At 36.5% G+C, this 18,004-nt stretch overlaps 2 protein-coding genes across 8 annotated transcripts in view; both read left to right on the forward strand.

Annotated features, from left to right (window-relative positions):
* hoxb3a (homeobox B3a) overlaps positions 1-18,004 on the forward strand; it is a 75,898-nt gene that overhangs the window by 20,355 nt on the left and 37,539 nt on the right. For 5 of the 7 annotated variants that reach the window (XM_054758844.1, XM_054758834.1, XM_054758831.1 and 2 more), the window contains exons 1-2: positions 666-711; positions 6,603-6,732. The gene's annotated coding sequence lies outside the window, so the exon portion shown is untranslated. Of the gene's footprint in view, positions 1-665; positions 712-6,602; positions 6,733-13,129; positions 13,172-18,004 lie in introns of those variants that run through there. The other 2 variants (XM_054758832.1, XM_054758835.1) reach the window with 2 other exon arrangements.
* Positions 12,892-14,790, forward strand: LOC129171400 (homeobox protein Hox-B4a-like). Its single transcript, XM_054760016.1, has 2 exons — positions 12,892-13,171; positions 14,510-14,790. The coding sequence occupies exons 1-2, from the start codon at positions 12,892-12,894 to the stop codon at positions 14,788-14,790; spliced, it is 561 nt and encodes a 186-aa protein (XP_054615991.1).

Consider the following 18,004-nt stretch of genomic DNA (forward strand, 5'->3'; position numbering starts at 1 on the left):
GCCAACACGCTAACCACTAGACCACCGTGCGGCCTGTTTGTGTTTCACTATTTCATATTTCTTTATGCTAATAAATAAATATGTACAACTTGTATTTCATCAATAAAAATATACTGAAATGAATGAATGACTTCGAAATGTTTGTGTTTCACTATTTCATATTTCTTTATTAGCATAAAGACATATGTACAACTTGTATTTTAATCAATACAAATACAAGTATATTGAGCCCCAAAGCCCGTACGTCACACACAAGCTGAATGAAACCCACACTTCGAAAATGATGTGGCAGGATAAGTGTTTCTCTAGTTTGTGGCTGCCAGTGAAGAAAAGCCGGGTTGTGTTTCGGAGCTCGTCCGTACGACCCCCTGCATGCAAGCTGAGGTGTTTTCCACGGACTTCAAAACGAAAGATGAGAGTTGCTGTAAAGTTCACTCACTGGCTCTCGGCGGGTCACGTGAGGTCCATAAAGTGACTTTTATGGTTTTGGGGGAGTGGACGCGTTCCGAAATATTTCACGTTGCGAGAAAGCAAGTGAGGCTTTAACGGCTTGGCGGCGGATCCAAGAGGGGCCAGTGAAGCGGAGGGAGGGAGGGACTGTGGACGGAGAGCTCCGGCCGTGCGGGAGGCTCCGCTCTCGGTCCGGTTCGGCGGTGGTATAGGGTGCTGTGGCCGCGCAAGGAGGGAGGGATCGAGGAGTCAGGGCGCAAAGTAAGTCATATTCATGCCTTCATAGATGCGACTGCGTGTCAACGTGCATCGGCTGTGACACGTATTGGCGTCGTGTGGCGTGTACGTGCACGTGCGTGACGGACGCCGTCGAATCGAACTTTATTTAACAAAAGGAGAGGCTTTTTTGTTTCATTGCAGACTCAAATAGTTGACCTCCAGGCCTTTACTGTATGTCTGCAATACGTCTTTATGGCACGTGCTGCAGGCTGCACGGCCCTCACCCTTCTATGTGTAAGAGATACTTCAGATAATACATGTATGGATAACTTCATCTCAGTCACAAATATATACATGTGTGGATAACCTAAATATATATATATAGATAACTACACATCGAATCATTGACTTTCTTTTACTTCATATGATTTGATATGTATTTATTATTTGTGTATTATGATTGATTATTTACAACAAGCCAAGGGCCAACAACCCCTCGGCCCACACTTTGGACACCATTTGTTTTTTTTTTTTGCTTTTTAAAACGGTCTCTATTGAATCAAATATATATATTCATATGAAGTGATCAACTCCGATGTATAGTTCAGTATTTTGTACATGTCAGCAGATACGGTATTGATTGTCAGGACAATCATTTCATTTCTTGTAGAAACAAATCACATCTTCTCAAATATGACACTTTGTAGTGAACGAGCAGGAACAGGAAGATAAAGATGCTTTCAAAATGGATTTGCTCTTAATGTTTGTGGTTGATGAATTCTTTCAGCGAGTACAAATATCATCCTGCTGTCTCAGCTCCACATACTGTATCCTTCTTACCGCACTTGCTTTAGAGCAATATGGATACCTGCTACAGTATGAACATCATATTCATACAGACATACACGTCTTCACTTGGGACGCCGTAACATTACAATAATAGCACAACTCATCATCAGACGTTTAAGCAGGGTTGTCCAAAGTGCAGCCTGAGGGCCATTTGTGGCCCGCAGCTTGTTTTTGATTGGACGCATATGATATTTCAAAACAATCATTTCATGAAGAAGGCTTTCACACAAAAGAAATCAGACATTCTTTAAAAACATTTATCATGAAATGACTTCAAACATTTCAGAAAATACAAATGCATTCAGACGAACACATTGAATTAAAAATAGCCAAATATGTTTTTTAAAACATGCACGTCCCCTTCACACGTCGTGCAACAGCACATTCCCTAAGTCATACGCAACATAGAAGTGCAAAAGTGAAAAGTAAAGGTGCAAAAGTAGAAAAGTGAAAAAGGGAGCAAGTGCAAAAGTGAAAAAAGTGATCAGCCATAAAAGTACAAATGTGTGCGTGTGTGCGTGTGTGCGTGTGTGCGTGCGTCAGGAATGGTGTGACGTGTTTCTGTCAGGAAATCTTGTTTCAGTAAACAGGAAGGCAAAAAGTCCCCATTTCGTTTTTTGCCAACTTCCTCCTGTTAATGATGACACCCCCCCCCCCCCCCCCCCACACACACACACACACGTCGTGAAGAGGAGGCCTGTGGTGTGTTTTTGTCAGGATAACTGACATGCGAGGGCGCAGCAGCACCTCTCCTCTTCTATGCTGCTTTGTTTCTGCTGTGTGTGTGCGCGCGTGCGTGTGTTTCCCATGTATGTACACAGGCAGCCCCTCCCTGCAGAGCTGCTTGTCCAGAATTCTATGCATTGTATGCTACGTGATATCTATTGTACGCATTCTATGCACTATGGACATGCCCTTTGAACCCATCCACACGGTCACAGGTCACAGGCAAGACCGTGTACGTGTGCGTGTGTGTACGTGTGTGCGTGTTGCCGCTGATGAGTGTGTGAGTAAGACACGTGACAAGGTGTGTGTTTGCCTGGGAGTTGGAGGCTTTTGTGGCGTTCAGGGAGTGTTTAGTCGTGTTTGCACGCAGATGAATGACGGTGGCCATGGGGGGGGGGGGGGGTCACGAACTTCATCTTCAATTTTAAATGAATATGTGGGAATGATTACAAAATGATATTTCATGCATGACTCCAGATCCTCAACATATCGATACCAAGGCTGATCCCGTCTTTGGTTTCAGATCGATTTGCAGGATAATTTTACTTTCATTTGGTTGAATAAATCCCCATTGTGCCTTTCTCTCATCTTTCACATAATAACATACGTCCCGCATAGATATATAGTGTATAGATATAGTCCTAAATAGCAGTGCATTGGGAACAAGTGGAGTAAAAAGCTGAGCTACTGTCTGCTGTCATATGCTACTTTATTATGAAAGGATTCTTTGCGTGGGAATGAGTACTGGAAGAGGAGCAGGGGTCACGGCGAGGTCAGCAGACCCTCACTGCGCATGTGCTGGGCCGGGGACGACAAACTCTTCATCCCCCCCCCCCCATCCTGCGCGGCGCGTGTGTTTGTTTGTTTGTGAGGAAGTCAATTAGCATCACGTGCGTGCGCTTCTTATTTGTGCATCGATGTTGCTCACAAAGAAGGAAGTTTACTTCACACAAACACCCCCCCCCCCCCCCCCCCCCCCCTTACTGCAGGGTGTTCAAGGTGCGGTAAGGGGGACATTTATTCTGGGGGGGGGTTGTAACCTGGAAAAACCAGCACTGTTTACAAGAATAAAATCAAAATATTAGAAGAAAAAAGTGGTAATTTCAAGAGAGGAAGTTAGGAGAGGAGCATTGCAGTAATAATAACACCATCTGACTCGCATAAAGTGGACTATTCAAGAAATAGAGCTTCTTTTTTACAGCTGAATATTATCAAACAAACGAAGCAAACAACCCACCTTGCAATTTGGGGGAAGTTTAGGTTGGGGAATGTTCGAATTATTATGAACAATAAAGTCAAAATATTACAAGAAGAAAGTTGAAATACAAAAAACACAACAGAATGAAAAACATAGCTGTCATTTTACAAATATAAAATATGAAGAGAAAAAGATTTACGATAATAAACTTGTAATATTAAGAAAAAATGGTCTCATTTTAGCAGCGTAGAGTTGAAATATTAAAGAAACCTTTTTTTTCTATATGTGGCCTGTGATTGGCTGGCGACCAGTCCAGGGTGTACCCCGCCTAGATTTGAAATACTAAAGAAAAAGACGTTTATTTTGAAAAATTATGTTGGGAAATAGTTATTAATATGATTAATATGATACTTTTAATATTATGGGGATAAAGTCATAATCTTACAAGAAGAACACGTAGAAGAAGGAAGTTGAAATAGTTGGAAAAAGCAGCAGAAATGAAAAAGCAGCAGAATCCAGTGGACGTATTAGGAGAAAAACCTCCCTGGTTTTACTGCATGATGGCAATAAAGTCACAATGTCACAGAAGAAACCGTACAAGAAGAAAGGTGAAATAGTTGGAAAATAAAAAAGAGCCAAAATGAAAACCAGGACTGGCAGTTTGGGGATGAAAATAACATGAAACGTTGAAAAAGTGAAATAGGAAAATGGCTCCAATATGTCTTATGCAACACGTGGTCCATTTTACCTCAGCTTCTCATCATTATGTTATCGGGCCAGTAACATTCCTAACAAGTATTGGGGGGTTCTTTTGCTTTGCAGAGAATGCAGCTCTCCCCCGCTGCCACCAGGGACCGCTTGAGACCAGAAGCTGGTCCGTGCGCGCGTGCATCATGGCCATCATCGTGCTTAGTGCTCCTTTCCCACCGACACCTCCCGCATGATGAGTTAGCAGAGCAAAAGGGGAGGTGTGCACGTGTGACGCCAGGAGGAGATAAGAAGTTGGATGATTCCATCTTATTTCTAAAGACGATACGGATCAATGACGAATAAAAACGCACGGGAAGCAGGTCCATCATGATATCTCTTTGAAAGCAATGAGCTGAAAAAGTTATCGATCTCATCACGCTACAGTATTGACCCGATAGTGATACTATCCCCCGGTATCGATACCATGGATATTTGGATCGATGAGTGTCTTCTATCTGCAGCCTGCAGGAAGGTTCGACGAGTTCAAAGGTCGAAAGTTCACCGTGGCGCGCGAGTTCCGCCCCTCGCAGAAAGCAGAAAGGGGCGGGGCGTGTGATGAAAGACGATTTGATGACGTGACGTGTGAACTATAGACAATAAGTTCGAAGTAACCAATAACGTATTCCATAAATGGCAGCATTCGTGTGATTATGACAAGCTGATAGCAAATCAATGTCAACAACCTTCTTTGTCACTTTCATATTCCTCACTAATCAGGATTAGTATCGATCATCACTGATCACATGTGCAAATATGAGCTGGTTTGTTTTCTGATCAAAGAGATGTTTATGCTTAATATATGCCCGTGATTACTGTGTGCTTCTGTGTGTGTGCGTGTATTATATATGACTTTTGTATATAGCAATCATACACTATGGTATCTGCTATGTACAAAGCGAGTGATCATGTCAGAGATGATTATTATAATTACTATGATCATTATTATTACCATCACCACAAGTTGTCCACGTGAGTGTCTTGCCATATGTTATTGTCATGATCAGACTTTATTGTTTCATGAATTCTTGTTTGGCTTCTTTGCTCAGAAGCGGAAGCAAATCATTCCGTGAAAGAAGAAGCTTCTCTGCTTTGGGTTCGTCATCGATTAGCTTTATGCTGCCATCAATCAATATACTGTGTGGATTATTGCCCTATATGATCAATACATCATCAGCACACAAGATGGGATCAAACATGCAACCATTTTTGATTTAGAAAACAAAATCCATGGCAAGACAATTAGGGGCAAGGGGGTGTCCCAAGTGCAGCCTCGTTTTCAACTTGCACCTCTTTTTTACTTTCCAAAAAAACAATTCAACAAGAACGCAGCAAAGAGTAAAAAGAATAAGTTGAAACGTTGATACTAAGCCGATTGTCTGGCTATGCAGAACAGCACACGTGCAGTACAGTACAGTGCACGTGCTGGAGCAGCACACGAGAGCAGATATCACAATGCGCCTGCACGCCCCCGTCATGCCTGGGGGGTGCATACTGATCATTTTAGTATCTGATCATATGGCATCCATTCATATTCCACAAATGTATACGGTATATACATTATAATTATTATATTCATATACATTATAATCTGAATAAAACACAGACATTGTACACAAAAAAGTAAACATAAGACACAAAATAACACAATTATCCCTTAATTATTATTAGTAGTATATCATATATATACAATATAGAACAGTAAATAAGAAAATGAAAGCACACTATACATTACTAGATGGCAAAACATATGAACTTATGTAGCATATACATGTAACATATGCATATACAGTACATGTGGACATGTATTGTACATGTATATGCTATAGCATACATACTGTATATACATATATTTATATTTATATTTATATTTATGGTAAAAGAAAAGGATAAATGACCTTGTTTTTAGAGAATAATATAAAGAGACAGAGACACGACCCCCCCCCCCCCCCCAAACACACACACACACACACACACACACACACACACGCCTGCCTTTCCAGAGCCACTGGTCATTTTTCTAGCAATGAATGAATGAATGAATTAATTAATTAATTAATTAATTAATCCCAACTCAATTTGTTTGGACGACGGAAGGCCGCAGAGAAGACGACAGAACGCGGGAAGAAAGAGAGCTGAAATAAACCGTGTGTGTGGGGCGGGGGGGGGGGGGGGGTGTCGGGGTGAACGGGGGGGTCATCAGCCACATAAACAAAACTAACTCATTCATTGGAAAACTTCAGTCGACGCACGCTCACGCTCACACACACACGCGCACACGCGCATCCTGCCAGCATCGCTGGCGCAGACTTTGTGCTTTGCTAGCAAGGACGCCACGTGCTCCTTGCTGGATGATCGTCTCTGCTTCCCGCCATGACACATCTCTTCTTCTTTCTTCCTGCCGGGTTGGAAGCTCGTGGAGAACCGAGGAAGGAAGAAGGATGAAGGATGCTAAAAGACCCTGGAATGCCGGAAGACGAACAAGGATGCGTTCAGGGCGAATAGGAAATCTAACCAGCAAAAGAAATGGCTGAAATGAAAGAGTGAGTACACGCAGAGAAAAGCTGTATAATGGGGTGGGGTGGGAGGAGATATCCCCTCGTGTCGTGTCTGGCGCGTGCGTGGACATGATTTGGTGCAGGTGGTGTAAGAAAGGATGGGGAGACCACCTGCTGTGTAATATCCATAATCATGCAGGGGGGGTGTGCAAAAGCTGGAATGTGGGAAATGAATATTTTTATGCTTGAATCAGATGAGAAATGAGCAACTTGTACAAAAATGGTCCATTTTGTTGCGCAAAATGTGCAATGGTGGCAAATGTGGAATATTTGCCAATAAATACCCACCATGTCCTCAATAACATCAACGTGCTGATTGATTGATTAATTGATTGATTGATTGACTGATTGATTGATTGATTGACTGATTGGCTTGAAAAGTACAATAATAGTAACACGTGTTAGTAATATCATCATCATAATAATAAGATAATAGCAACATTATTTAGTAATATAATAATAATAAGATGATAGTAACATTTGTTAGTAATATCATCATCATAATAATAAGATAATGCTAACACGTGTTAGTAATATCATAATAATAATAATAATAAGATAATAGTAACATTTGTTACTAATATCATCATCATTATAATAAGATAATAGTAACATTTGTTAGTAATATCATAATAATAATAATAAGATAATAGCAACATTTGTTAGTAATATCATCATCATAATAATAAGATAATGCTAACACGTGTTAGTAAATAATAATAATAATAATAATAATAAGATAATAGTAACATTTGTTAGTAATATCATCATCATAATAATAAGATAATGCTAACACGTGTTAGTAAATAATAATAATAATAATAATAAGAAGAAGATAATAGTAACATTTGTTAGTAATATTATCATCATAATAATAAGATAATGCTAACACGTGTTAGTAAATAATAATAATAATAATAATAATAAGATAATAGTAATATTTGTTAGTAATATCATCATCATAATAATAAGATAATGCTAACACGTGTTAGTAAATAATAATAATAATAATAAGAAGAAGAAGATAATAGTAACATTTGTTAGTAATATCATCATCATAATAATAAGATAATGCTAACACGTGTTAGTAATATCATAATAATAATAATAATAATAAGACAATAGTAACATTTGTTACTAATATCATCATCATTATAATAAGATAATGCTAACACGTGTTAGTAAATAATAATAATAATAATAATAATAATAAGATGATAGTAACATTTGTTAGTGATATCATAATAATAAAAATAAGATAATAGCAACATTTGTTAGTAATATCATCATCATAATAATAAGATAATGCTAACACGTGTTAGTAAATAATAATAATAATAATAATAATAATAATAAGATGATAGTAACATTTGTTAGTAATATCATCATCATAATAATAAGATAATGCTAACACGTGTTAGTAAATAATAATAATAATAATAATAATAATAATAAGATAATAGTAACATTTGTTAGTAATATCATCATCATAATAATAAGATAATAGCAACATTATTTAGTAATATAATAATAATAAGATGATAGTAACATTTGTTAGTAATATCATCATCATAATAATAAGATAATGCTAACACGTGTTAGTAATATCATAATAATAATAATAATAAGATAATAGTAACATTTGTTACTAATATCATCATCATTATAATAAGATAATAGCAACATTTGTTAGTAATATCATAATAATAATAATAATAATAATAAGATAATAGTAACATTTGTTAGTAATATCATCATCATAATAAGATAATAGCAACATTTGTTAGTAATATCATCGTCATAATAATAAGATAATGCTAACACGTGTTAGTAAATAATAATAATAATAATAATAATAATAATAAGATGATAGTAACATTTGTTAGTAATATCATCATCATAATAATAAGATAATGCTAACACGTGTTAGTAAATAATAATAATAATAATAATAATAATAAGATAATAGTAACATTTGTTAGTAATATCATCATCATAATAATAAGATAATAGCAACATTATTTAGTAATATAATAATAATAAGATGATAGTAACATTTGTTAGTAATATCATCATCATAATAATAAGATAATGCTAACACGTGTTAGTAATATCATAATAATAATAATAATAAGATAATAGTAACATTTGTTACTAATATCATCATCATTATAATAAGATAATAGCAACATTTGTTAGTAATATCATAATAATAATAATAATAATAATAAGATAATAGTAACATTTGTTAGTAATATCATCATCATAATAAGACAATAGCAACATTTGTTAGTAATATCATAATAATAATAAGAAGAAGATAATAGCAACATTTGTTAGTAATATCATCGTCATAATAATAAGATAATGCTAACACGTGTTAGTAAATAATAATAATAATAATAATAATAATAAGATAATAGTAATATTTGTTAGTAATATCATCATCATAATAATAAGATAATAGTAACACGTGTTAGTAAATAATAATAAGAAGAAGAAGAAGAAGAAGAAGATAATAGTAACATTTGTTAGTAATATCATCATCATAATAATAAAATAATGCTAACACGTGTTAGTAATATCATAATAATAATAATAATAAGATAATAGTAACATTTGTTACTAATATCATCATCATTATAATAAGATAATAGTAACATTTGTTAGTAATATCATAATAATAATAATAATAAGATAATAGCAACATTTGTTAGTAATATCATAATAATAATAATAATAAGATAATAGCAACATTTGTTAGTAATATCATAATAATAATAATAATAAGATAATAGTAACATTTGTTAGTAATATCATCATAATAATAATAAGATAATGCTAACACGTGTTAGTAATATAATAATAATAATAATAATAATAAGATAATAGTAACATTTGTTAGTAATATCATACTAATAAGGTGTTAGGAAATAATAAATAAGCTGCTGTATGATCTTGAGCATACAGCATGTACATGTCTATATATGACATGTTTATGTTTGTAACTCATTTCTTATGCCACATATACGTGAGATGATCATGAATATGTCAAATGATATTTCCGCAGCTTTTTATGTTCGTCCATGCTGCTGTTTTGTGTGTTTCACATCATTGTGCAGAGCGCGTGCTTGTTTTGGTGGCTGTTGAACAACTCGTGCAGTGTGAATCCCGGGTGCTTCTCTCCATGACAACAGACGAGGGAACGAAGCAAGCGGCCTTTATTTTTCAAAGCACACAAAAGAGGAAAAATACATTTCTCTTCCTTTGCTTTGTCCTCTGCGTCATATTTCACAAGACTGACACGTCCACGCGGCTTCTCTCTTGGCTCTTTTGCTGGATTTCCATCTAAAACACACTGGTGATGATACAAATGTATTTCCAGGCTTCCAGGCAACATCTTCCTAACCTCAACAATAAATAACGCATGCATTATGATAATAGTAATATTAGTAGTAGTGGTAGTACATATTTTCATATGAAGTTATGTTATTATTAACACATGCATGATGCTATTATTATTATTATTATTATTATTATTATTATTATTATTATTATTATTATTATTATTAATAATAATATTATTAATATTAGTAGTAGTAGTAGTACATATGTTCATATTGTTATTATTATATATTATATTACATACGTCATGACTATTATTATTATGATGATTCAGCACATGCTATTTTGAAACCACAGTTGTTATGTTTATGATTTTACATTTTTTAGTGCTCAACTCCTTCCACGACCCATCCAAAATATCCCAACATGAAAATGTCGCACTGGTTCGGGACACGACGGAGGTGAACGTGCACATTCCAAAACATCCGCACATTTTCCATAAATCTCTGCACGGAAAATGAGAGAATTTTGGAGAAAGTTTCCGTTTTTGTCACATTTGCCAAGCGACTGAAAGCAAAGCAAACTAAGATGGAAACATTCAGCAGATCAATCAGGACATTCTGGACCAGCAGCTTCCTCCGTTCCACGTGCACTAAATCCACATTTTCCTCCACAGTTTGACTTGGCGTTGCTGCCTTGAGCCTTCCCACGCGTTGGCATGAGGGCGCTGTGCTGTGCATGAACGACTGGCTGGTACTGGGGGGTTAAACACTTTGACCCGCATGTGAACTGCCAGTGCAACCTGAGCAGTGCAACAGCAAACAAAAGATGCCATGACAAACTCCACATGAACCCGGGGGGGAGGGGGGGGGGGGTTCACCTTCGACACACCTTGTTGATGGATACCTGGAAAAAGGGCAGGGTGGGGGGGTCAAGGTGAACACGCCCACCCCTGTCAGTATGACAAAAGGGCAGTGACAAAGCAAAGAATGATTATTTTTCAGCCATCGGGTGACGCGACCATTGCAAGTTTACTTTGAAGAAAAGTACAATGACAAAATACAACATTGCAATCTACTCATTTCTTTTCTACTGCGTTGCCCTCTTCTGCAGTCTGTGTGTATGCTAGCGGCCCCGCCTCCACCCACCGAGGCAAAAAGACTGTATGACTGACATAAGGGCTCACTCCGTTCATGCCGTTGTTCTGTGGAACAAACGTGCCAAGCGATGCACAGAGTGAAGCTTCTTCCTGCCAGATGTCACGCAGGCACATGGCAACATATTGATGATCCACTTATTGTGTGATTGACTGATGTATTGATCATCATGCCAGGCAGAGTGCCCACTACACACTTGGACAAACCTCGCTAGGTCTCCAATATTTTCATATCGTTCCATTCTGTCCTCGTTTTCATAGTGTATTACGGTAAAAGGTGTAGAACATGCAGAAGCGGCACACGCATGCACGAGAGGGGATCTGACAGACTTTTCTGTGTCTTCTATATCTACCCTGTAGATCCGGATTTGTGTCCAAGTCCTAAAAGCCATCACAAATTCGCTTCTAGGGGGGGTATATAGTGGATTGATAGACGACGGCATCGATGGACAAAACGCCCCCTTGGGGAACCTGACTCACCTTATTGGTGATTTGTCTGGATGAGAAATGATGTACCGTTCATCTGGGGAGTTGGTGTACGTTCTTCTTCTTCTTCTTCTTCTTCTTCTTCTTATTATTAGCGTTCTTTCACCAATTTTTGATATTGATCCTAACAAGACCCCCATCACCCCCCCATACAACTGCTTGGATTGATTCGCGTGTAACAATATGAACTGAAAGTGATCATTTATTTTGCACGTGTGTAAATTTTACACCGAAGCACGTCCTGTCTTTCAAAGTCATTATTTTATATAAAAGAAAAGCATAAACGTGTTGAATAATAAACGTAATATTCTGCAGGTATATATATATAATACATCATGTATTAAAAAGTAAGAATGTATTATTATTACAGGTGTTATTGTTGTAACAAAAACGTGTAATAGTAAAGTCAATAGAGTTTGTAAGAAATTGAAACAAGAAAAATAAAGGAGTAAAAGTACACAATAATAATATCAATATTTCATGTAATACATAATAATAATAAACTATTAAACTCTTATGTATTATTGGCATGCTAAAAGGTTTAATAATAAAGTTAATATAGTTTATATTCTATATAATAATAATTAGTTAATTAATAATAGTTATTTTAATAAATGTTATTTCACTCATGAAAGATAATATAATAATAAAGAGTAAATGACTCAAGTAAAGACTGTGTGGTAATAAATGATGACCAACGAGTAAAGTCATGAAAAAGAATGAAGAATAAATAATAAAAGTGACATCAACATTGTAGAAAGAGCAGATAAAAGCACAAAGATCAAACTAACATCAACATTGAACAGATATTGTGTAAGTATATAATAATAATCAGCATCTAATAAATGTATGCATCTTCATCAATTATTCTTATTATTATCACCAATTATGATGAACCTACCATGGGGAGGTTTTAGCACGTATAGTCAGCATAAAGAAAAGTAGGAATATATATAAATACTGTATACGGTATAGTGTACATCATACGGGATGCACACGCTTCATTTTGCCGTCTTCTGTTTCCTCGGACGGTGCCTCGCCATTGGCTGCGTGTGGTCACGTGGTGTGCTAACTGAGTTGCCAGGAAAGTAGGCGGGTTGAAGGGAAGCAGCGGCGGGTAAAAGAGAAGAGGAGCGATGGAAATGTTTGGCACGTGAATGGTCATGAGCTCCTACCTGATGGAGTCCAACTATGTGGACCCAAAGTTCCCGCCGTGCGAGGAGTATTACCCGCCCCCACGCTCCCCGGACTACTACGGCTCCCGCAGGCGCCAACATTCGGACCCCAGCGTCCACCGGCCGGATCCGCTGTACGCGCTTTGTCGGCCCGCCTCGGAGGTCTTCTCCCCGGTGACACCGATCCCGCCCGCCCGCCGTGGCGGCACTCCACCGGACCCGGTGGTGTACCCGTGGATGAGGAAAGCGCACGTGAACACGGGTAAGTGTGCCGGGAGATTTACGAGGCGAGCAAGGCCAACATCATTACACCCCCCATAAATGTTTATGACCTTTTAGACGTCCGGTGACAGGGAGGCTGGGGGCTGGGGGCTGGAGGTTCACCTTCTATGACGACTCATAAGTTAGCTTTTATGCGCGGCTAATTGGATTTGAAGTGGCGGGCTTGTATAAACTTTTAGCTTTATGGCAGGTGAAATATTCCTCTTTACGACGTGGCAGTAAAGCAGTAAAGGCAAACATTCCCCATCTTGGGGCTGAAGCCACTTTCACACCTGCGTCATGTTTACACCCATCCCACCCCCACCATTCTGTCTTTGGATGGGACAGACAATGTATCAAGCCTCTCTGAAGGACCCCCCCCCCTCTTTTTAAGGGGTCTCGTGCAGGTTGCCCTTTTAGGCCGCATCACTTTTATCCAATCACAGCATTCATCATCAACAATGACGTCATCATGAATATTGCACTAGAAGTACTGCTTTCAATGGAATGCATTGATAATAATTATATACACCCTGGATATCTTTTTAGATGTTATTAATATGGTGTACTATTTCATGAATAGATTTAGTTATTAGGAACTAAAATCAACAGTTTGTGAGTAATGCATGTATATGGTATGTACAGTATGTGTACATGTACATGTACAGTACATGGTAGGGACAGCGAGGAATGAATACACAAGGCAGCACGTGACTGTACAGATACACATACTGCGTGTACACGTACTGTATGTACACATACTGCGTGTACACATACTGTATGTACACATACTGCGTGTACACGTACTGTATGTACACATACTGTGTGTACACGTACTGTATGTGAACATACTGCGTGTACACATACTGCATGTACACATACTGCATGTACCTTACACATACTGTGTGTACACATACTGTATGTACACATACTGCATGTAGACATACTGTATGTACACGTACTGTATGTACACGTACTGCATGTACACATACTGTATGTACACATACTGTATGTACACGTACTGTATGTACACATACTGCCTGTACACATACTGCCTGTACACATACTGCATGTACACATACTGCATGTACCTTACACGTACTGTGTGTACACATACTGTATGTACACATACTACATGTACACATACTGCATGTACCTTACACGTACTGCATGTACACATACTGCATGTACATATACTGCATGTACAGTACATGCATGCAAAATAGAAAGATATTATTATTATTGTAGTATTGTGTTAAGTGTTATGTGATGATTGTAGTAGTAGTAGTAGTAGTAGTACATCTAGTGACAGGTTCTGTTTCTTGCCCCTCCCCGACAGTGAGTTCCAACTACGCGGGGGGAGGCGAGCCCAAGCGCTTGCGGACCGCTTACACGCGCCAGCAGGTTCTGGAGCTGGAGAAGGAGTTCCACTACAATCGGTACCTGACGCGCAGGCGCAGGGTGGAGATCGCGCACACGCTCTGCCTGTCAGAGCACCAGATCAAAATTTGGTTCCAGAACCGACGAATGAAATGGAAAAAGGATCACAAGTTGCCCAACACCAAGGTCCAATCCGGGAACCCCGCCACCGCCATCCCAGCTTTAACTGCAGGCTCGTAGACCACATCAGACGCAAACCTTCAGCTCTTTGTTGCATCCTTGACACCTCCCCCCAACCCACACCCCCAGTTTTGCTCCCGTCCCAAACATGCTGGTGGTGTGGCACGGGAACAATCGCCTTTGGACGTTTGCTGTTCTAGCGGGAACATCCGGCAGCAAAAATACCCAAGTGATGGAAAAACTTCAACAAAGAAGGAAAATAGAAAAACAACCAAAATCATTTTTATTGATTTTATTATTTACCTTTCCTTTCAAATCCATACCAGGTCATGTGATGTTTCTAATTCCTCCTCCTTGGTGAAACACAACATTGTTGAGCATCCATCCGTCCATTTTCTATACCGCTTCATCCTCATTAGGGTCACGGGGGCATGCTGGAGCCTATCCCAGCTGACCCTGGAGTGGTGTCCAGCCAATGGCAGGGCACATATAGACAACCAATCACATTCATACCTATGGACAATTTAGAGTCTCCAATTAACCTCACCTGCATGTTTTTGGAATGTGGGAGGAAGCTGGAGTACCCGGAGAAAACCCCCACACACACGGGGAGAACATGCAAACTCCACACAGAAATACCCAAGGGAGAATCCAACCCAGGTCTTCCCGATCTTCCGAAGAGCAAGGACGGCTTATTATTATTATTATTATTATTATTATTATTATTATTATTATTATTGGTGGCTATTGACAGCATTCAGTGATAAGAGCTGCTGATGTTTATAGGATAAAACACACACACATGTATATATATATATATATTTGATATAAATGTAATACATCAAGTAGGCAGTAGGAGTACTACATGCAGTATATACAGTACACAATATGCCCTCAGTCGCAGTGTACATTTCATTCCTTTAATGAGGCAAACACCTTATTTTTATTGAGTGACGCGTTGTTGTTCATTAATTGCAGCAGATGACAAAAGCTTCATGAATCACGTCCATGAACACTTCCTGCCAAATAACACTTCATGTTTTCATCCTTATTTCATCTTTATTCGGTTTCAGCACAGTTTCACAAAGTCAATTAACTATTGCAATAATGCAGTGTTTGCAGATCAATATTAATATGTACTATGCATATAATACACACTATCATAATACACACCACCATAATACACACTATCATAATACACACCACCATAATACACACTATCATAATACACACCACCATAATACACACTATAATAATACACACTATCATAATACACACTATAATAATACACAATATTATAATACCCACTATAATAATACCCACTATAATAATACACACTATAATAATACACACTATCATAATACACACTATAATAATACACACTATCATAATACACACTATCATAATACACACCACCATAATACACACTATCATAATACACACCACCATAATACACACTATAATAATACACACTACCATAATACACACTATCATAATACACACTATCATAATACACACTATAATAATACACACTATAATAATACACACTATCATAATACACACTATCATAATACACACTATCATAATACACACTATTATAATACACACTATCATAATACACACTATCATAATACACATTATTATAATACACACTATCATAATACACACTATAATAATACACACTATAATAATACACACTATCATAATACACACTATCATAATACACACCACCATAATACACACTATCATAATACACACCACCATAATACACACTATCATAATACACACCACCATAATACACACTATAATAATACACACTATCATAATACACACTATCATAATACACACTACCATAATACACACTATCATAATACACACTATAATAATACACGCTATAATAATACACACTATCATAATACACACTATCATAATACACACTATAATAATACACGCTATAATAATACACACTATCATAATACACACTATAATAATACACATTATCATAATACACACTATCATAATACACACTATAATAATACACACTATAATAATACACACTATCATAATACACACTATCATAATATACACTATAATAATACACACTATCATAATACACACTATAATAATACACGCTATAATAATACACACTATCATAATACACACTATAATAATACACATTATCATAATACACACTATCATAATACACACTATCATAATACACACTATAATAATACACACTATCATAATACACACTACCATAATACACACTATCATAATACACACTATCATAATACACACTATCATAATACACACCACCATAATACACACCACCATAATACACACTATCATAATACACACTATAATAATACACACTATCATAATACACACTATAATAATACACACTATAATAATACACACTATCATAATACACACTATAATAATACACACTATCATAATACACACTATCATAATATACACTATCACAATACACACTATCATAATACACACTATAATAATACACGCTATAATAATACACACTATCATAATACACACTATAATAATACACATTATCATAATACACACTATCATAATACACACTATCATAATACACACTATAATAATACACACTATCATAATACACACTATCATAATACACACTATAATAATACACACTATAATAATACACACTATCATAATACACACTATAATAATACACAATATTATAATACTCACTATAATAATACACACTATAATAATACACACTATAATAATACACACTATCATAATACACACTATAATAATACACAATATTATAATACACACTATAATAATACACACTATCATAATACACACTATCATAATACACACTATAATAATACACACTATCATAATACACAGTATCATAATACACACTATAATAATACACACTATCATAATCCACACTATAATAATACACACTATAATAATACACACTATCATAATACACACTATCATAATACACACTATAATAATACACAATATTATAATACTCACTATAATAATACACACTATAATAATACACACTATAATAATACACACTATCATAATACACACTATCATAATACACACTATAATAATACACACTATCATAATACACACTATTATAATATACACTATAATAATACACACTATCATAATACACACTATAATAATACACGCTATAATACACACTATCATAATACACACTATAATAATACACATTATCATAATACACACTATCATAATACACACTATC

This window comes from Dunckerocampus dactyliophorus, chromosome 18 (assembly GCF_027744805.1).
Source record: "Dunckerocampus dactyliophorus isolate RoL2022-P2 chromosome 18, RoL_Ddac_1.1, whole genome shotgun sequence".
NCBI classification, from domain to species: domain Eukaryota; kingdom Metazoa; phylum Chordata; class Actinopteri; order Syngnathiformes; family Syngnathidae; genus Dunckerocampus; species Dunckerocampus dactyliophorus.